Source organism: Protopterus annectens, chromosome 10.part0, assembly GCF_019279795.1.
Source record: "Protopterus annectens isolate FY-2018-M chromosome 10.part0, PAN1.0, whole genome shotgun sequence".
Lineage (NCBI taxonomy): Eukaryota > Metazoa > Chordata > Ceratodontiformes > Protopteridae > Protopterus > Protopterus annectens.
Genome location: NC_056744.1, coordinates 754463165 through 754486297, shown reverse-complemented (window position 1 = coordinate 754486297; position 23133 = coordinate 754463165). Strand labels below are relative to the sequence as shown.

The 23133-nt window shown below is 41.7% G+C and overlaps 1 protein-coding gene across 1 annotated transcript in view; it reads right to left on the bottom strand.

Annotated features, from left to right (window-relative positions):
• LEPROT overlaps nucleotides 1–23133 on the bottom strand; it is a 268235-nt gene that overhangs the window by 142090 nt on the left and 103012 nt on the right. Inside the window, exon 2 of the mRNA XM_044085568.1 lies at nucleotides 21687–21762. Coding sequence (XP_043941503.1) covers nucleotides 21687–21762 — 76 coding nt within the window. The remainder of the gene's footprint in view (nucleotides 1–21686; nucleotides 21763–23133) is intronic.

The window sequence follows — 23133 nt, the reverse complement described above, 5'->3', positions numbered from 1 at the left end:
TGACCTTCCAAGCTGAATAATAGCTGATAACACTGCCCAAACTGGCCCAATCCTTATAAACAGGTCAATCCAGGAATCCCATATTCCCTCTCTCTGAAAAAAGTCACACATTGTCCCTCTGCACAAAGGAGAAAATTCAGACATTGCTAACTTTAGACATATATCAATCTTATCTCCGCTCGCCAAAATTCTTGAAAAACATATTAAAAAACAATTGCTAAACTATCTCCTGCAAACTCCAATTCCCCACACAATATGGCTTACATCATTACCACAGTACTAACACTGCACTTCTAACTTATACAGATGCTGTCAGTAATGCTACAGATAATGGCAAACTAGTCTTCTCATTATTTCTAGACTTGTCTAAAGCCTTCAACACAGTTTATCACAGCAAACTTCTACTTCAAATCTCCTAATTAGGCCTCTTTCTCAACCCACCCTGCTATGGTTTAAAAGCTACTATTCAATAGGTATCAGTCAGTAAAATGGCACTCCACCTTCTCTCCATACATCATAGTCACTAACCGTGTACCACAAGGCTCTATCATTGCTCCCCTCCTCTAACATTTTCACCAACACCCTCCACACATCAGGCCTCCCTAATACAATACGCAGATGACTCCACATTCATTTGCACATGTGACAACATGGTACACCTCCAAAAGTTACTCAGGAAGCTTTAGCAGCAACTGAAATGTGACTTTAACTCACAACACATGCTCAACCTTAAAAACAACAAGAACTTCTACTTTTTTCACAAAAACCTCAATATTCAAGTCCACTCTCTTGATAATATGACAACTGAAGTCACTTCTTATAGCAGATTATTAGGAATGATTGTGGATGATGATCTTAAACTCGATCTGCATATACAAAAGTGCATAAGGAAAAACTCATCAAAAACTAGGGATGCTTTATAGAGCCAAACACCTTCTCACTGATACCACTAAAGATACACTTGCCCCTACTTCTCTCCTCCCCATAATTCTTTTAGGTGATGCCATTCTTACTAACCTTCAGACATGACAAAATTTAAAACCTGAACAATGCTATAACAAAGTTTTTAAATTTGCAGCAAATATCCCTTTAAGAACCCACTATTGTATAGCATTAAAAAGCCTAAACTGGTTAGAAATACCCCACCAACTAACATATATACTGCTTCTTACTACCTATAAAATTATCCAGAATCCATCTGCTCGTCAGGCACTAAAGAACATTCTAAACAACTATGCTCCCAGTTGGTCATTACAATCCAATGACTAAATCCTCCTAACAATCCACAAACTTATCAGATCTGCTGGGCATTGTCTGTACTTCTACCATGTTGCCAAGGCCTGGAACTCCTTTTCTCTAACCATCAGATCACTACCCTCCCTCCCATCCTTCAAAAGCATTCTGAAAGACTTCCTGGCCAAAAGCGGTCTCTGTTCTTGCTTAACACTAGGATAAACTATACCCCTAAATATGAAGAAATGCCTGTTCATATCTTACATCTCCTTACTCTCTCCTCTTCAGTCACTTCCTTACTTCTATAAAATTATCTTCCCTGACTCTCTATATTCACCATAAGCCTGCTTTTCTCTCACTTCATATTGTAATTCTTGTTTGTATTATACTGACTTACCTTTAATTTCTGTATAAGATGGCTAGAATTTCTCTAACTATTAAATCATTGTCATATAACTTGTATCTATTCTTAATTAATGTTTTTTTTTGGTATTACTTTTAACGACTGTAAAACATGTTTTGTAACACTTTAGCAGATGCCTGGAGAGAAAAGCTCCAAAAATGTGCCCCTACTCAGTCGGACTTTCCTGGTAATCAAATGTTAATAAATAAATAAAATAACCTTTAGTCTGTAAATTCTGGTACTTATGCTTTCAAGTCAAGAACAATGCTGTCAACAGTTTGTCATTCCTCCAGGGTTTCTTCTTTATCACTATAAACAGAGAATGGAACTGTGAATCAGAAATGGACTCTCCTTCTGTCATTCAGTCTCAGGCAACATTTTCTCCACTCTTGGAGCACAATTTTCTTTTTTTGGCCTGATTTAACTTGATCTTTTTGAGGCTACTGTACCTTTCACTTCTACTAATGTCTTTATTTTCTCATTTAAAGAAGTAAGACTCAGCTAAGAATTCTTTGTCTTCGCCTATAGCAACATTTTTCCTTCTATGAATTCTATTTTTTTCTTTACAAAATCCTAATTCTGTTACCAATTTTTTTTTCAAACCTACGGTTCTTCTTCTTATATAATATTAAGGCCTCATGTTTGTTCATCTGTTCATTATTGTGCAATCACATTTTGCAGAAGCTTCTTCCCTGCAGCAAAATTCCTCTATTGAACAAAGTCACATTTCTTGCATCTCCTGACTCTTGACTATAGTATCTTGCTGCAATTGCTGGTTTCCAGTTTTATATTCGTACCACAGAAAAGGGCTTCTACTATCTTCTCCATTCTCCAGTGCAACACAAATATTTACCAGGTATTCATTCACACAGGTGATAGAACATCCCTTTTTACAGCCACAATACTTAACATATCGTCAAAGGTTTTATACTTAGCCACAATCTTTTATACTATATTAAAACTATTTCTTTTACTTCCATAAGAATCTTTATGCACAGGGCTTACTTTCTGAGAAGCAGTACCTAAGTCTCTCTCAGATTATGATACCTGATTTATAGGTAATTAACTTTGGGTGCCTTGTTAATTCACAAGTGCTTATTAAAACACAGCTTTTTGCCACACTCTAGTTTTTCACAAGTGCTTCTTTATGCACAATCTCCACTTCAACTTACCAACATTTTTGTAAAGCAAAATTTACAAATGCTTGTTTTGGATCTCAACAAATAGGTCATTAGTGTCTGTTACACACAGCTTTTCTGCTCATTTATGTGCAAATTTACTAGGCAAAGTTCAACACCATAAAAGAACTGTAAATATTCCACACAAATGATAAACTTCATCTGTGTTTTTGCTACACAAGATTACCAAGAGAGGATTCTGCAGGTGAGTCAACATGTAAGATACCCCTTTTCAGCTGTTGTGCACAGCAAAGTAAGAATAACACATCAAAATTCATGAAGTTATCTTTCCAAAAGGCCACACTTGTCTCCACTGTGCATTTATCATCAGATACACATACAGCTTTAATCTTCATTTCCTTCACCAAATCAAAAGGTTGCCTTAACTAAAACTGAAATAAAAGTTCAGTAAGATTCTTCACAACATGACTATTTTTCTCTAAGTTGTACTACTTATTACGAGCACAGGTGTCAAGTTAAGAAGGTGCAACTGCTGTTAAAATATAATGTAGAATTAATAAGGAAACCCACTACTAAAAGCTTTCCTGAAGATTTATGCACAACAGAGAGCACTTACATGGCAATAAGAGCAATGAATGGATCCTGACCAACAGAACAGAATCTTAAAATACTTTTCCACAACAGGCCACAGATGAAATGGAGCAAGGGAATGCTTACTGACAGAATGCTGTGACAGACAGCTCTATCAAAGGAGTGTCTTCTTGACTGCAGACTGAACTTAGTGTTTTGGGAAGGTATGCTTTGAAGAGACAGCGATACATTAAGAAAACATGGCTGAAACATTTCTGAAACAGGAAAAGAAGGATCAACTCCTTTAGATCACAGGTTCACAGATTCTGTTACAGTAAGCCCCTCTCAAGCAAAAGAAATGACCCCGAGCCTCCCACATATATCAGTTAAGTCCCTTGGTCTTCCCACTACAAAGATGTTTGTGTAAAATTGTACAGAAACAGACTGACTCCTTAAGTATTATTCATAGTCAGACAATCCAGATTTACCTTAGTACTTCATTCTTCTACATTTGGTTTGCAGTCAGATTTACCTTCCTGCTGATAGCTTAACTTTGCATAACGTTAATGCTAAATAGTTAACTTTATAAGTACACATCATTTTTACATCATCATCCCATGACATAAGACCAGGCCACCCCAGGAAGGCTTACCTTGTCACTTATACGTTGATATATACTCACTAGTCCATTGATTTGTAAGTATTTTAAGAAACCCATCCTTACATGCCCATTGTAGTTTTTTGCCCTTATATTTTGCATATGAATAACCCACACCTGACAAGAACAAGGATGCATAAGAATATATACTTGTTGTTCCTAGCGGTGAGGGAGACAGGTACTAAACCTTGGTCTCCCTTTACTACATTAATGACATGGTTGTAAGCTTCTTAGTTGCAAAATAATACCACAAGTCAGTGAGCTAGACAAAATTTGTTTGACTACTGCATTTGCTTCCTAACCAGAACAAGACAAACTGATCTGTTTAATAGCTCTCAACCTTTTACCTCCAGAATTACAGACAAAGAAAGAAATAATCAATTAATTAATACATTTAGTTATTTATTGTTCGTTAACTATGTAGGGTAATAATAACGATGGACTGTTTTCAGATTAAGCTGCAGACAACTCTACATGCATTGTAAGCAAGTAGCAAATGACACAGACCTGTGATAAGCAATAATAAATTAAATCTACACCCACCTTGTACAAGAAAGGCAAAGCAATTAATAAATCTTGGAATGTGAATGAAGGTCAAAGCTGGTAGTATTCTGGATATTTAGAATATTTACAATATCCTAAAAAGGGAGGAATAAAGACAGAATTTGGGAAGAAAAGGAGGAAGGAGAGGGGTCAACTATGGGTACAGAGGAGAGAAGAGAATAAGGTGAAAAGTTTAACTCCTTCATAATTATCTCAAGTAGAATTTGACACCTCCTGACACCTGCACAGTTCCTTTCTGGACAGTTTTTACCTGAGCTAAAATTCTGGGAAGGTATTTTTGCAATATAGTTGTAAACAAATATATACCTTTTGAAAATTATAAATGGCACAAAGAAAGTTAAAATATGAATATTCATAGGCACACACACTTACTTGCAATGGTGATACTAATGGGTCTACTTCAAATCATCGATTTCACACATCATTGAATCCCCACCTCATCGAGACAAAATTGCCGAAACTCCACATCAAATGCCCAGAACATCGAAAACTAACCCCAGGAAAAGAACCACTTGCACAACAAAACAAAAAAAGAAAAACCAACCAAATCAAACCCACTGATGTGGGGGGGGGGGCAAAGCCCCCCACATCCCCCTAACTAAATATACCAACTCCAAGACTGCACTACAGTGTGGAAAGGGCAAGGTTCACCATGGTGACCAAGTGGTTATTTTCCTGCGGTTGGTTTTCGATGTTCCAGGTGTTTGATATTGTGCAGTTTTGGTGATGCTGTCTCAATGAAGTGGGATTCGATGATGTGGTAAGTCGATGATTTGAATTAGACCCAAACTAATATGTTAGCCAGACATAACAGTGAGTTAAATAATTCATAAAATTAATTATTATTATTATTATATTACGGAAATTAGAAGTTATGTACTCACCATAACGTTCCATCTGAGTAGGTGTATTCATTTGTCTGCAACCTGTGGGTTATGGATCCGATATCGGATCCGAAACGTATGGTTTTTTCCTATGGATCAAGCTCTCAACTCCTCCCCTCACCCATAATGCCTGCTCTACCCTCCCTCATGACCTCAGAGTTTGCCAACAGCAAACACACCACAACACCTAACAAATAATATAAATAAAACTGAAATAAAACGATAGGAAGCGGAGGGATAGATAGAGAATGAATACACCTACTCTCTACCAACATGGAATGGAGTGTGATGCTTCTAAATCAATCTAAGGTCATTGTCTGCAACCTTGTCTGCAACAAGTCTACAGACCTGAAGGACAGTATCCCTGAAGGATATTCGGAGCAGCCATCATGGAGCAATGATGTCTTTACCCCTAATGATATCCAACTTATAGTGGGAGATAATGCAAGATCCAACTTCCCGTGGAGATGATGAAAATCATCTAGAGGAATCAATGCCTAGATCTCTGCGAGGTAAGGCTAGAGCGAGGTAGATACCATGAACACCCTCGATGAGACCTTCCGACCGCTTGATAAGCCAATAAGATGCTGAAGCCTCCAGCGCCACAGTGAAACTTAGAAAAACCAGAGAGGATTATTAAAATAAAGCAAAGGAAATAAAAAATTTGAAATTAAATGCATGAAAAATAAAATAACTTAGATAAAATCAGAGTTGGAATAAAACTGTTTATGAGTGAAAACCTCTATCACCTTTGTTCTTCATGAGTTTGTTTTATATTCACCAGTGTTTTCATCTATAAATGTTTGAACATTTAGGACTTTAGGAGGGGAAAAGTAGGAAGAAAGTCCTGAGGTAGACTTGGGTAGGTCGGATGGAAGGGGATGACAAGTGAAATTAGAAATACGGAGTTGATGCTCTGAAACTCTTGGGGCGATTAACTGAAAAATGCTGCCGAATCTTGTAACACAAGAAGGCTGCTGTCAGCTCTGACAAGGTTGAGAAAGGAAGCAGAGAAGGCCCAAAGGTGGGTAGTCCCAGGAGGAGGAGGCGGTTAAGGGGGGCCTGAAAAAGAAACTACTTGTTTTACAGGGGGAATGAGTTTGACTGACATAAGAGAAAGCCTTAATACATAAATACTACAATAATTGCATAAGATGTGCATTGTGGGTGGATATGAGGGTTAGATCATTGGTGAGGCTGGCACTGCTCAAGGGCTAGGGGAGACAGGTGAAGGAGTCATTAACTTGCAGCAGAATTCTACAAAGACTGAAGGGACTAGGCTCCAGACCTGAGAGCAAATGATAAAGGGCCTTGCCACTTGCCGCACTTTAACAGGTGTGAAATGCAGGGAGTCCTTCCTATTGCCTGAATGCTGAGCGAATACCACAAAGCTTGAGTCCTGGAGACCGGAGGGATGCAGGATGGCCAGGATATCAGGGTCCAGGGGATCTAGAATCAGGATGGATGAAGTGAGAGAGGGTATCAGGGATGAATGGGATAGAAGATCCAAGAGTGATCTACAGATCTGCAAGGATCTAAGGGAAACTCTGAAGAACATGGAGCGCAAGGGAGCAGGTGGATAAAGCATACAGAAGACCCCAACATGCAGGCCAGGAGAAGAAAGAATACCCAGGAGGAGAGGTAAGGAGGCAAACAACATGCCGGTGTTTGAGAAGGAGGCAAAGAAGCGATGAAGGAGTTCCCCACGTCGCAGATATATTGAGGGGAGGGAAAAGAGCAGTGAGAGTTCGTGGAGTCAGAATAGTGCTTCTGATGAAAAAATTGGATGTTGCGGAGAAACCGGAAAGTGCTAGATGTATTAGAAGCGGTTCAGTGGGAGTGCCTATTTCAAAAACCCTCATGGCTGCTATTAACAAAGTTGAGACGACCTTCCCCCTTGTGTGTGATATGAAAGCTGTGTGTTGTTGTTGTGTCTTTAAACCATAGTGTTCCCAAGGGAAGAAAGATCTTGTTCCTCTGCGAATTGTTCTAAGGAGACCTCTCATGTCTAGTCCGATGTTGCAGGGCAATGGAGTCTCTCTAGATGTCCATGCTAAGAAGGCCAGTCCGGCCCATAAAAATGCCTAGAGCTCAGCCGGGCAGCGTGGTCTCTCACTGTGAAGGAGAGCCTAGGACAAATGGTGGTTACAAGCCTTGCTGGTGTCCATGAGCCACCAGAGGAGAGCGCTTGCATGCCTTGCTGAAGCCCAATGGGGGCCTGGGCGGGGAGAAGCGGGAGCAGACCACTGGACAGGCATGACCGGATGGGCAGAAGAGAGACCACAGAATGCTCGCTGGAAGTGGAGGAGCAGGCGCCATGGACCCATAAGAGCCTCCCTAGAGCCCTCCAGGAGGAACAGAGCAGAGAGTGAGAATGTGCCATACCTGGAGCCTGGGATTTTGAGGATTGTCACTGATGACCCGGCTGAAGGCCCTCCTTGTGGAGAATGGTCTGACCCTGGAGCTAAAAGTGAAGAGCTGTGGCCTTGGAGGAACTTGTTTTTGTATTTCCCGCAATAGAGCAGAATGGAGAAAGGAGTCTGTGTGTCCAGTAGATGGCTTGATAGGTTAGTAAGTATGTTAGCAACTAAAAAGGGAGAGCAAGATGGGAGGAAAGGAGGTGGGCGCTGGTACATTGTGGATACTTCCTGCACAATGCTCAATAGTCGCTGAGGACCAAAGGGAACTGCAAAACTGGTAGGTAGGGGTGGGCCGCGCTGGCCTGAAGCTGGAGGCCTGGAAGTCAGAATGGGGTGTGAGTGACTGTCCTGAGGTCTATGGAGGAGACCAAAGACTGCTTCCCAGGAAGGAGAATAGTGATTTCCTGAGCGGAGGGGAGATTTTGGGGACCTAGAGGATCTGGAGAGTTGATCTGGGGAGGGCCAGAAAGGGTTCAGAAGTCTTCTTTGGATCTAAAAAAGAACCTGGAGATGAACTTGGGGGAAAGCCAGATTCAAGAGAGATCTCTGGATGGGGACTCAGGATGGCAGATGGCCATAGGAGATGGAAGCGGACTCCTGCCCATTCTGGACTGTCTGGAGATTGAGTCAACTTTGGAAAGTTCAGAAAGGGGATCTGGATATCCTCTGATCATGATTCTTGACCCTGATGGTTTGATGTTCCAGACTCCCATGCCCTTCCGCCTCCAGCGTGGATCCCCTGGGAGCCCCAAGCCGAGCAGTGAGTGACGAAGCAGGCCTCCGCCCAGGACGGGCCATTCAGAAAGGTCGTGGTGGCCCTGCGTTTCTGGAGAGCCCCTCTGCCCTCTGCTGCTTGAAGTCCTCCTCCTCTGCCTCGGAAGGACAGGTTGTCAAGGTCCCTGGGGACTGCTGCGGGATCTGGTCTCACATCTTCCGACCACCCTTCTGGTTCCTAGACCACACTTTCCTGGGGTACCGAGGCACGGATTCGGCCGGCATGGGGGTGCAGACCCTTCGAGCCCTCTGGCAGACAGCGCAGGACTGCCCTTTTACTCTGCCAGAAACAGAACCATCAAAGACGCCCAAAGATATATTCTGAAATGCTGGGGAAAGAGCAGGACCTGCCCAAGGCCTCAGAAAAACAAGAGCCTGCCTGCAGGGCTGGGGCCTATGTTCCGTGGCGTGGAGAGTAGAGCCAGAGTGTGATGACACTGACCTGTGCAGAACCATGCGGGTGGGAGCCAGCACTGGACGCCTATCGACTAGGTGGAAGGCACAGCGTCGCGTATTCTTGTGACGCTCGGCTTTCTACCGCAATGGCTTCTGCTGCACGTCCTTCCAAGCGCCCTTGCGTAGTTAAGCTGTTCCCCACATCCTCCCCCAAAGCGGACTCCTGGGGAGACTCAGCGTATTCTTGGACTGAGGACTCTCTGAGCAGGGTTCCCTCTTGGGCATCTAGAGCGTTCCTCATCTACACAGGCCAACGCTGCTGAGGCACATTGGTCGGTTACTCCAGGTCGCTGGGTGGGCCTCTCTATTGTGGATCCATGGAGTCCACGGTGGTTCCCGCCCTCTTGGTAATGACATCCAAGCACATTGACTGAAGGGAGGGGGGAAAGAGGTAAACACCCCCGACTCAAATGCACCATCATCGAATGCTTCTCAATTACTCCATGGTATCCGGTCCACTTCTATCACGGAGCATTTCCATATACGGTCTCGGGGGAGACATCCTGGGAAGGTAGACATCCTCGCCTGGAATTCCTCCAAGTCCGTGGGGGCATTGAGGAGGGGAGAGTCAATGTGTGGGACCCCACGTATGCTGAGAGGACATCACTCAGGGACATCTATGAGGGGGACTGAGCGAAGCCAGCACTTGTTCTCCTTCCATTGAGGTGCACAGAAGCCGGGCTGTCCCAAAGTCATCCTGCCGGAAGCTAAGCCCAGTGTGGGAGGCCGGGGCCGGGAAGGACAAGTGGGACGGGTCGAGGTCCCTCAGAACTTGTTCCTCCACCAACATGCCAAACATAGGAGCCGACCGACAGACCGGGATCGCTCAATCCGATCCCCCACCCCTCGATCCGGGATCGGCCGGGCAGTAGCGGGGCACTTTCGGACTCAGCATCCGGCCGCGCACCGACACGAAGCGCTGACCGATCCCCGCACTCCGGGATCCGTTCGCTCGGATCAGAGCAGAGGATCAACCGGATGCACCGGGAGGCAGGAGGGGGATCAAAACAAAGTACACGCCAGACCCGGCTCATCTGCTGGCCGTCCCTGCTTCCGGCGGCCTTTGATGCCGATCGGAAGTCGAGAAGTGATGCAAGGTGGTGAGCAGAGGTTGGAGAGGGGGCAAAACACTCCCAGGGACAAGCCCACCCCCTGGATGAACTGCTCGTTCATCCGATCCAGATCAGCAGCGGCAGCCAGGGCCGGATCTCGGCCGGAAGAAGGGTAGGCCTGGAGTGCCTAGGCGATAGCCTGCTCGAGATAAGGTCTCCTGGCCGGGATGTCTGTTCAGGTCCCGTGAAACACCCGGGCGAAGAGGAACCGAGAAGGAATGGAGCAGGGAGCTACCGAGAGAGAAGCCGGCAGCTGGCAGGGGCGAAACGAGGTTCTCGCCCAAATAAACTGGTCTCTCCCCCGCCGCTGCCTGCGCCCTCCTCTCCTCCAACCGCGAGGGGACCGAGCCCAGGAGGGAGGAGGGGTACTGAGAGGGAATAATGCCGTGAGAGGGTGGGCCAAACGAAGGAGAAGGACGGTCGGGCGAGGGATTCAGCCCGGTCCGCAATGGTCTGCGGACCTCCTCCAACCAGAAGCCTGAGGTTGACAAATGCAGAAATGGAAGATCCAGATGTGAGGGCCGGAGCCCCCCACACTTGGAACACAGAGGAATGTGGCCATCAGCCCCTCAAAAGCTGCGGCATTGAGGAAACACTAGAAATATGGGGGAAAATCTACTGCCATCCCAATCCTAACAAAGTAAATACCAAACTAAAGTAGTCCAGCAAGCCAATCCCACACAATAAGCTACCAAACCTCGTAACGGCGAAAGCTGGAATAACTACACAATTAACTGATCAAGTAAAAAGGTCAAACCAGTGTTGGAACTTTCACACAAAATCATTAAAACAGTAAAACTCTAAAAGGGAACAGTAAAACTAGCACACAACGAAATCTGAGAAACAAATTAAGTCACCATCTTTTAATCGGATCCATAACCCACAGGTTGCAGACAACTGAATCTCCTACTTCAGATCAACTATTAATCACTCTCTAACCTTAGTAGCTAAATCCAAACTATTTGTGTGATTTTTTTTTCATATAGATGTCGTTTCCAACTTGCTGCAAGGCAGTTTTGTAGATGTTACTCCATTTTTGAGACATTTGCATAATTATGAAATGCATATATTTGCATATTTATTGGACAAATAAATGTAAATATCTGCAAAGCAATGCTAGGTGAATACTGACTATGAGTGCTGAGTCTTTCCATTAGTGTATATGCTTTTATATGATATCATGGAATACCACAAATACTCTCTGGCTCAAGTTATCAATATGATTATTTATCATACGACATATATTTTATCATACGTCTGGAAAACAACATATTTTTTTGGTAGCAAGTATCCCCCATTTGTCTGAGGGGCCTTGCATCAGCTCTGTGTTAACTAGGCATGTGAAATGCTATTCTAAATTGGTATGATGGTGGGCAATGCCAGTGATATGTGTAAAAATATGACATTCATGAGTATCTGCATATTCTAATATTAAATAAGTATACATATCTGCAAACTGGTAGCAGGCAAACATCAGCAATCAGTGACAACTTTCACAACACTATGTAAGCTTTTGTTTGACACCATTTAAACATAACTGGAGACACAGTTGGCATTATGGTTAAGATCTTTATCTCCCATGACACAAGGATCAATCCTGACCTCCAACCAATGCCTGTGTGGAGCTTGCATGTTTTTCCCTTGCATCTTTGTGGGGTTCCTTCCACCTCTCCAAAAACATGCTGTGTGTTTCCACCTCAAACTCACCCAAGAATTGAGCTGTGGGCAGCAGCACAGAATCTAGACTGGGCCTATCATGGAAAGAGTTGTATAGACCAATGGCTTTGGGCATCAACTATGGTGCACAGTATCCTCTAGATTGGAGAATACATGTTTGAAGTCTGCATGCGGTGTACGGGATAGCCAATCGACTGTGTAAAAATTGGCTCTAGGAGAATCAGTCATGTTTGCTAATGTTACTAAAACTAGGCATGGGTATTTGTCAGTAATAAGTGGCTAAAGGACTCGGCTTAATCCAACCTATACCAGGGAGCCAAGCTAACAGTGGGAGGGGTCACTGCATCTTTACTGGCCAATATGTGCTTGGCCAAATCCCAGCCGTCCTGGGTCAATAAACTACTGGCCAATTGGTGTCCACTTGCCCACTTTGAGTTACCTGTGATAGCTCTGCTGAGCAAAAGCAGGGAATAAAACCAGTCAACCTGCCAAACATGAATTAAGGACTGCTACACTCAATACAGATTCATTGATTCCTTATTGAGAAATGAGGATACTGAAACTGCTGGCATCTGTAGAAATGGGAATTTTTTTCTTTCCCTACTGCTCTGCAGTCCCACAATTGGTATATAAAGTTGCAGGGAATGTGGAGGGTATAGGGAGGCTTGCCTCCCTGCATAAAACATAAGCATACATACACATACATATATATTTTATATATATATATATATATATATATATATATATATATATATATATATATATATATATATATATAAAAGTTTTCAACTATATATATATATATATATATATATATATATATATATATATATATATATATATATATATATATATGTGTGTGTGTGTATAGAAAGAGAGAGAGAGAATTTTAGCCAACAACACTGTTTCCAGTTCTGTGCAACATGTACCTGGATGACATACTTTGGGTCTGCTCCAACTTGTACAAGGATGGCAGAATATATAGGGGGTTCCATGCTGACAAAATGAGTTTGTTTTTCACATATGGTTTCTTCTTTACTCAGTGTACTGGCTCTTTCAGCAAGAAGACTGATATTTTGTTTTCTGCAGTTCACCAATTTCTTAAAATGGAAGTAACCAAAAAAGAACCAATTATGAGTACCCCTGGAGACGGTGTCAGCATATTTTCAATGGTTTACTTTATTTTTCCTCCTCTTTTATTTAAACCTTCTAAACAGATATATATTTGCAGTTTGTTAACCGGGAAAGTCCACTGGGCCAAAATGAGCCCATTTTCCATAGAGGCCCGTGGAGAAATGCTCCATATACAATTATTACAAAGCTAATATCAACAAAGTTAACAAGCACAATATAATTTTCAAAAACTACTAAAACACAGTAATACAGAAGACAGGATAATAACATCTGAGCAAGGTGTTGTAACAAAGCACTGAATGAAATTAAAACACAAGTATTTTGGAATACATAAGCAGTATGCTATTGTTGCTGATGTCTGCTATTCAAATGTCTGCATTGTATAAAATCATTGTTGTTGATGTTTGTTATTCAAATGCTTGTATTTATAAATGACTGTGGAGCTTTTCTCCTTGGGTGTCCACTGAAAATTGGTACCTGTTGGCCAAGTGGACCTTCCCAGTAAACAGATGCAAATAAATAAATAAAATAAATAAGTATAATTTGGAGTGCAGGTGTTTATGCACTCAAAGTTTCATGAGGTGAGAGGTAGGAAGAATTATAGGAGGAGAGTAGAACCGTGAAAGATGAACAGGTTGAGTTATGAGAAAGGAAAAAAGGGAGAGGGAAAAGAAATGAAATCAAGTGTGTCCAACCCATTTTCTTTGGTTTACTAACAGCTGTTGTTGTGTCTTTCGGCTTTTCCCGGTTAGGGGTCGCCACAGCGGAGTTCCGGTCCGCTAATGATTAACAGTAGATTTTTACGTGCTGAGTTGCTGGCCCTGACGCACAACCTTCAACGAAGGTACGCCCATTCACGCAGGTCTCCACACAGAAGATGCTCTAGCTGAGAATCGAACGGGATGTCTCACTGTGAGGCGACAATGCTACCGCAGCACCACCACCGCATCAAGAAACAGTGGCTATATTAATAACTTCTACAACACTGCTAAATGTCTTAGTTGTAGGTATCCCTCACTTGAGTTGTACTGGGTCACAGAAATACATGCCGAAATTCCACTTATTCATGACAGTATTATCCATTTTATCTATGGCCATCATCTTACTCTGTCACACTTTACTGCCATGCACCATAAAGGAGATGCAGAATGCATGCTGTGTCAGGGCTAGCCAAGCGACTGGAAATTTACCTAAAGATGTCTTTTTCCAAAGGAGACACAAACCCATAAAAGCACCAATCTTCTTCAGCTTTCCTTTCTTCAATATTATGAAAGATTCATTCTCTTCTAAGTACAGCATAGGAACAGAAAAATAAACCACAGACTATAAAAGCAAAAAAGGAGTGAGTCAAGAAAGGCCGCTTTAATTAATGTGAAGACCTCTCCTGTGAACTGAGTAAAGCACAATACATTAACACAATAATGTGCACTGCTGCCTGACAAAACTTCATTTAAAACATTGATTTTCAGCTTGGATGCTTTCTGCACAGAGTCTGCAATTCTTGTTGTATCTGGGTGAGTTTTTCCAAGTTATCTGGTTTCCTCCCCACATCAAAGATACATCATAAATAAACAGGCAATCCTCTTAATTGCCCGAAGATGCACATGCTGTGCAATAATGTGTCTGCATGTGCGTTGTACTATGACTGATGCCCCATACAGGATTAATCCCTCTGCCTTGTACTCAATGAGCGATAGAATATGCTTCAAGCTGTTTCGTAACCCTGAACTTTTAATCCATGAATGAATAAATAAATGAACAAGTTGCACATTATTTCAACTTTTCCTAAATTCAGCTAGAAGCAGTCATATTCATTGATAATGTTTCTGACGACAATAACTTGATATTCCAAGACTCGTTAGTATGAGTCCTGGAACAGCGAGACTGAATGACCAGAAATGTAGAGATATATATTAAATGGGTCTATATTATAACAATGAATGATCAAACGCTGTTATAGCGACCTCTAAAGGTCAACTTGCCAAAACGGCAAGTTTTTTTTCCCATGGAAAAAAAATCGCTGGCCCAAAAGAGAATAAAAACACTAAATAAAGTGGGGGGCTTTGCCCACCACACCCCCCACACCTTCCCTACTTAACTGTACCAGCTCCGAGATCGCACTACAGTGGAGGAAATGGCACAACCCAGACAATGGCCCAGCGATTTCTTTCCCCTGGGAAAAAAAAAATCACTGTTCCGGTCATTCACTGCTTTGCCGGTTTGATGTTTAGGGGTTGATGTAACAGCGTTCGATCATCTAATCGTTTGCTGTTCTAAAGTAGACCCTATTAAATGTGTGGCCGAGATTGACATTTCTCAGAAAATTCCCTTTTCTCTGAGATATGCCAATCCCCAATTTGGTATATATAAATTTAGGCAACAGGGTGATTGCCTGCCATATCACAGGGTGTGTCTGTGTGCATACCTCTCAACCTGGAAACATCAAAAATCTGGACAAGGCCCATGAAAAATAGGAACAAATCTGTACACTGATTAACATCTAATTTGCATACATAATTACGTAACCTCACCCACTCCAATGGAATTGGGGGATACCAATTTTCAAACGCAAACTGAAGAACAGACAACCAAAATATGACACCAGTCCCCCTGCAGCCATTCCAATGTCCCATTACCTGGCTTTCGCCCCATTTACCATAAACACTAATGTGTACATACTGCTTTACTTTCACAATGATTAGTTGTATTTTATTTTTACATTTTACAGCACAACAATGCACAAACACTAACAGACATCTGGTAAACAAAGCAATACTGTCTCACAATGAAAACAGACTTGGCATTAAAACTTCTCTGCCCTTGAAACTCACATTCATTGAAACAGCATTGAAACCTACACCGCATCCAAAGAAAATGCATCTGGCCAGTGGTGGATAAAAAGATTACCTTTGGGCTGTTTTCAAATCATTGGCCCCTTGCAAATAACACAAGAAACATACATGTGTTCTTTTCTTTGATACACCTTCCTGACTTTATTAAATTATATTCCTTATATACAACATTTTTCCAGTAGGCTATACTGTAGGCAATGAAACAAAATGCATGAACCAATAATGACAAAACTGCCCAATTCAGAACATTTCCATCATAAAAGTCTACTTCCATATTCACACTATAAATAGAATGACAGTAGTGTAAGCCTTAGGCATCTTGCATAGCTTCTCGCATTTATTTTCAATTTTATTTTTTTTTTTTGGGGGGGGCAAAAGGTCAAAAAACCAGGGACACATTTTAAACATTGCTTGTATAATTTTGTAAAGCTGCTAGAATAAAATGTGTTACCACCATACATTTCACTAGCAAGTCTTGAGACCCTATGCACTACAGTCAGAGCAACATACCATTATGCCAAATCGGCAGCTTCCTGAAAAATAGGAATACTGAAAACTTAATGGCTATCATTTAGTGAATTAATTTCTCACCACAGCTCTCAACCTCTAAGCATAAAAAAAGACACACACATTATTCATTTTGTAATAGCCTGAATAAAGAAGAGGAAAATGACAAATGTCTTGTTGTTTTAGCAGATAAAACATCATCTGACCTAACATGAAAATATTACAGAAAAGTGTGTTACTATATGTGAAACACTTTAGTAAGTTGTACAATAATGTATCACATATATATAACTGTCTTTGTTTCTGTGACAAGTAGTGAACAAATGATTGTTCCTACTTAAGAGAATAGTTTTTCCTGGAGATTATCAGATTTTAGGGGAAAATATCACAGTTTTGACATCGGGGAAACTGAAAGCATTAATTATAGGTTCATAGGTTTATACTAGGCTATCTGCCCTAAGGCATTTATAAGCCTAGCCCAAATTTTTGTGGCTTACGCCACCTATATATGAAAAAATACTGTGCCCATTAGTTTGCTGTGCCTCTGTCCAGCAGTGACACAGATATGATTCCCGGGGTAAACCTACGATCTCCCATCCACAGGTCTAGATTTCTCTTGAACAGAGTCAGCGAGGTGCTCTGCCTCACATGGACCGGGATTTTATTCCACAGCATAGGGAGTCTCTGAGTGATAAATCTATCCCTCCAGCACGCCCTATTTATAGCCGTGCTAAGGTTTAAGTCGCTTGCTCTAGTGGTTTTGGTGGATTTGGATTTTTGAGGTGGAGCATGTCCATTAATTCGGGTTGGACATGGCCTTGTATGTCAGGCACATGTCACCTCTGAGCAGACGGTATGCGACTGAATAGAGCTGGAGTTTCTTCAATCTGGCAGCATATGACAGATTTTGGAGTCCTTTATCCTTTTGGTGAGGAACTTTTGGGGTCTCTCCAATTCCTGCAGATGTCGGGTGAGATAGGTGGCCAATGGGGCATTGTACTCGATCATTGGTCTGATAAGTGAAGAGTACAGGGGAACAATGACCTCACTAGATCTGGATGTGAATCCCTTCATGATCAGGTGGGCAATGTAGAAGGTCTTTCTAACCACTTTAGCAATGTGAGTGTCAAAAAAAGGCCACCGTCAACCTGGGTCCCCAGGTCCCTGATAACCTCTTCTGTGCTTAGTGGATTGCCACCTATATGGTAGCTTGGGGTTACCTTGTTTTTCCCGAAGGGTATGACTATACATTTTTTGCGTTTAACTTCACGCCATGGCTCTGGCACCAGCTATCTGGTTCCGTGAGTCCCTTCTGAAGGATATCCGTGTCCGATGCACTTTCCACTATGGGCCCAGTTTGCAGTCGTCTGCAAACTTTGTCAGCCAAAGTCCTCCCATGTTGGCCTGTACTTCTGAGAAGTAGATGCCAAACAATAAGGGGCCAAGGACCGAGCCCTGTGGGACACCACTTGTGACCGGCTTGGAGGCTGACACAGCCAGCAACTCTAACCCTGTGGGTTCTGTCCTTAAGCCAGTTTGCAACCCATCTTGTGACATATGGGTTTGCATCTAAGCTGCTAACTTTTCTACAATACCCGAGTGGGGTATTGTGTCTTGCAAGGTCAAGGTAGGCTGTATGGACTGCCTTTCCCTCATCAATGGCCTTGGTGACTGTTTCAAAAGGCATGATCTTCCCTTGACAAAGCCAAACTGGGTCGGGTCCAATGTCTGCAAGTCCCCTATATCTTTGTTTATGAGCTCCATTATGATCCTCTCCATAGCTTTGCAGACTAGACTTGTTAAGCTTATGGGGCGGTAATTACCAGGGTCCGCCTTTGTGGAGTGGGACCATAGTTGCCATACGCCACTCCTTGGGCACGTATCCTGTGGTAAGGCTGAGACTAAACAGCTACCTTATGTGCGGGTTTAATTCCTCATTTAGCTCGTGTAGCACACAGCCGGGGACACCATCCGGTCCCATTGATGCTGTGTTTTTAGCTTTAGAGAGAACAGCTTTCACCTGCGCATTTGAGATGTCCGGAGGCTACACTCGGCTGGGATAGTTATCTCTCCTTTAGGGGGAGAGGGGTGAAGTTTGCACTGAACCTGTCTGCCAGTATGTTGGCAATGTCTGTGGGTTCAGTGATTTTTGTATCATTTTGGACTAATTCTGAGCATATCTGGGAGTTTCCACCCAGGTTCCTAACATAGCTGAAAAAGGCCTTATGATTGTCCTTTGAATCCGTGGCAATTTTTCTCTCAAAATTGGCCTTAGTTGATTTTATGAGTGCTCGTGTTTTTTTTTTACTAATAATGATCAGGGTGACTTCCTTATGGATTTTGTTCTATCATGTAATAGCTTTCTCCTCTTATTGTAAAGTTTGTTAATGGCTGGGGTCCACCAGACTGGACGTTTGCCCTTTGTGGAAAGAGTCTTGGTTTTATTTGGGATTGCCTGATCCATGCAGTCCTGGAGGTGTTCATAGAAGGCATTTGTAAGGGCTTCCTTGGGTTGTGGTTTCCTCTGGCTCAGGGGCCTTGAAGGATACCACACCAGTCTTGAGTAGTGTGAAGTTTGCTTTTAGAGAAGTTCTTCACTATGGTCTTTGTTTGGGGGCGGGATGTGGATTTCCAGTGAGATTAGTTTATGATCAGATCTCACCAATGAGGGATATACTTCGGTGTGGAGCATTTTGTCCCCATGTTTGTGACAATGAGATCTAGTATATTTTCTCCTCTCGTGGGAACAGTGACTAGCTGTTCCATGGCATTTGAATTTATGAACTCCAGGAACCGTTGGGCTAGAAGGTTAGGGCTTGAGTAATGTTCCCAGTCTATATTCGGTAGTTGAAGTCACCCAATATGATGGTGTTTGGAGATACATTTATACCCTCCAGTGTCTTCAGGAAGGCTGTGTGGGGTTCCTGAGTTTGAGAGGGTGGCCTGTAGCATGCTACAATTTGTAGAGCAGTTTTGCCTATGGTTAGTTGCACCTGGATGGTTTCGAAGCGTTGCCACCAACCTGGAGGTGTGGGTATCCTTTATGAATATGGATGCACCCTCCTTTGTGGTGTGGTCTGGGTTTTGGGGCATGATATGAGGTAAAACCTAATAGTGCCGGGTGCTCTCAGGAGCCTTGAACCAGGTTTCAGTTACAGCACAGACATCAATGTTCTCCATACTGAGAAGGGCCTCGAGTGCGTGCATTTTGAGATTTAGACTTCTGGCATTGAGCAGCATTACCCTCAGTTTCTTCCCATTTTTGTTTTCTAGGGTGGTAGGTTTAGAATTTGAGCCTTGCCTAAAAAAGGCACTATTGGGGTGGCAAGAGCCTTAGCCAATATCCGAAATCAGGGGTGAAGCCGTCCTTGCAGCGTGGCTTGTCAAGCATGTCATCCCAGGCAGACAGACACTGGATCCCCTTTGAATGACACCAGACATTAAGCCAATTGTTAAAGCTGATCATCTTGTCTCTATATTGTGGCATCATTCTTGGTGAAGGAAGGATACTGCTCAGGGTAAGGGTCATACCTGCCTGGGCTACATAATCAGAGAGCTCCTCTATGTCTTATGACATGATTATGTAGGATGAAATCACAAGCATGACCTTTCCTGTTTTATCTTTGATGTCTTCTTCTTCTAGTCAGAAGAAATCTTGTTTTTCAAAACAGAAAATTGGTCTGCCATTTCAAAAAAGGCATTAGTATAAAAATAAGTTATTTCATTAGTCACTCATCTTCCTTTTTATATGAAATTGGTTTTAGTATTTCAAAGTTTGGTCTTTTCTGTGGGGACATTACCCCTTTTGAAGTTCTTCTGAGCACTTTTTAATTAGAACAGACTGTCAAGAATTGTTTAATGTGAGCTTCCTACATATGAACATCACTGAAAAATTAGAACCTTGGTGTTATCAAGATATTTGTCACTCATTAATGGAGGTGACAATGACTGTTTAATGCATTACAATGTTAAAGATACTTTTTGAAAAAAAAAAAGATTTATTTTTGTTACTTTTTTGAATATCTACAGATTAGATAAAAGTGACGGTCAGACTAGGAAAAAATAACATGATGCATTGCAGTTTTTGTCATTGCTTACACGGTTGTGTTCTGCACTGTTATGGCCCGTTAAGTGGAAAAAAACTTAACCTTTATATGTAAGCAAAGTTGAATGCTCATCTCTCAAGTAGTGTGTTTGTGTGCTATTTAAACTAAGCAACCTCAAGGATGTCTGGGTTAATGCAGAGAAGAGAAATTGTTAACATCCTTTTTTATTTTATTTTAATCACCCCTTACCTCTGAATACATCCAGAAACAGCGAGCGTCTTCTAAATAAACTCCACATCCAGCCAGCGAAATAAATCCAGCTAGTGTCTTCTCTTCATAAAATCCACAGTGAGCGGAGCATCTTCTAAATAAAATCCACAGCCAGCGAAATCCTTTCTAATTCAAGCTAAATAAATCCAGCCTTTCCGGCTCTGGTGACTTGCTGCTCGCAAAAGCATTTGAACCAGAGCCGGAAATATGTGCTACATATGTGTGCGAGCATTCCGACAGGCTGGTGGAGCTGATGTCATCACGCACGTGATGACGTTGGCTCGTGAAGTGTGAAAATTAAAAAAAATAAAAAACAAAGTACGAATAAATTGGAAATGAAGGGGTGCCACTCGGGAATTGTGGCACCCCATTATTTGGACCCCAAAAGTCGGTAGAAACCAAGTAATTCAGTTGAGAGGTATGTCTGTGTGTGTGGGGGGGGGGTTGCCCCTGCAAAAAAAAAACAACAAAACAACTTTAAAGGAGAGCAACAATGTTTGACAGTCACTCCTCCTGTGTTATCGGCCTTATTTTATTTTTATTTATTTTATATAATTTTATAATTCTGGGTCTTGCACTTACAAATCTTGGAATTACAATAAGGAGACATTTTTGACTGCATAATTTCCTTCTTGATTTTAGTACCTTACTCTTGGGTCCTTTTACCAGCACATTTACACATTTTACTCTGTCAGCTGCATTTACATGTTAAAAATTTCATGCACTCACTACTGTTTTATATTTTACTACCAGTTTTGCATCAATTGCCAATTAGTTTCAAATCTTACATTTATACAAGTCAACAAAGACTAAACAGCAATGCCATTTTTTGGCAAATCTACAATATGTTCCTTTAAGAAAAGTCCATCATTATTTCAGGTACAAGTAAAAAAAAAACATGAAACATACACATGAAGAAGGCTAAAAGCTGAACACAGGAAATCAATGTACAAGCATAAAGGTCACAAGTTCATGATGCAGTCTTACCCATACTGCTCTAAAGCACATCCCAGCAAAAGAAGGGTTAGGCCAATGGCACCACTGAATGACAAGCCGACAAGAGCTAAAGGGGCAAAAGGGGGAGAGAGAAAGAAAATTAGACAGCTGTCCACATCTACTACTATACAATAGTTTCTCAAATGCAATTTTCTCTCTTTTAACATTTATATGAGGATGAGTTTCAATACAAATTATGGCTGGATTTTAAGTTCTGTCAGTAAACTGAGTTGAGATTTGGTAAAAGTAAAGGAAAATGAAAACCTCTAGCATGTGTTAATACAACCTTATCCTTCACAATTCAGTAAATTTATTGCAGCACAACAGCAGGCAATCAGCATCTCTGGTTTGTTACACTGTTTAAACTGGAACTGATTTGTTTCCTATCTGAACAAATGTTATATATGTTGACTAAGACTACAATGTAAATACGTATCAGATGTATTTTCTTTTCTTTTGTCAAGATGTGCCCACTCACCACGTGTAGCACACATCAGTAACATACTGTGATATAACAAGACCGGAGTGACAGTGTTTCTATTGTGTAATGATAAAAACATATATACTGAATATTTTTACCAAACACACTGTCTCTCAAGTTAGATACTGTATTCAATGACTAAATCTTGCTATAGCCTGCTATTGAACTTATCTCCAAGTAACCACAAAGGTTACTACAAATGAAGTAGGTGTTTGAGACAATACCCCCCACACACTTACAATTAATAGTGCATTTCAAACTTCAGATTCTTCATTTGTTGTGGTAAACTGGAAGAAACCTGCTTTTTGGAAGACAGCTTTGTTTTACCCAGCTTAAACAGTCTATCTGAATGCCTCCCTCACAAACACACTGCTTTCTTGCCTCCACAGTAATAACAAGACTTCAGTTCCACCTGTCAAGAAGATCTCTACAAAATTCCTCTGTCTACTTCATGCAATGGACAGATTTATTATAACAGTGGTTCATAGCTAAGGTTGCTACTACTACTCAGTATCACACCGCAATGCATATTTATTTATTAATTCTTGCTGTTGGCCACATTAAATGTTTTTTAAACTTAACTTGGGTCAGGGTCAGCTATAAAAAAGACAGACGAGCATCTAAGAGATATTCAGTGAGAACAGTTCATGCAAAGCATAATACAGATAAATGTGCACAGCCATCGACTAACACTAAATATCAAGAAATGCATAACACTTTTGTTTGGGAAGTCAGTGCCTACTAACTACCATACTGACAACATATCCCGAACAGTGAACTTTTTTTTAATCCTAGATTATGTTTTCAGCCTTTTGATACCCTTATTTAGCTTTTACTAAAATCATTATCATCAACCTGACAATATGGTCATAAATGTTTGAACTTTAATCTAATTTATTACAAACAGTAGACAGTAATCTATCTTTTGATTGTCATATGTCCACAACTGTGAGGAAA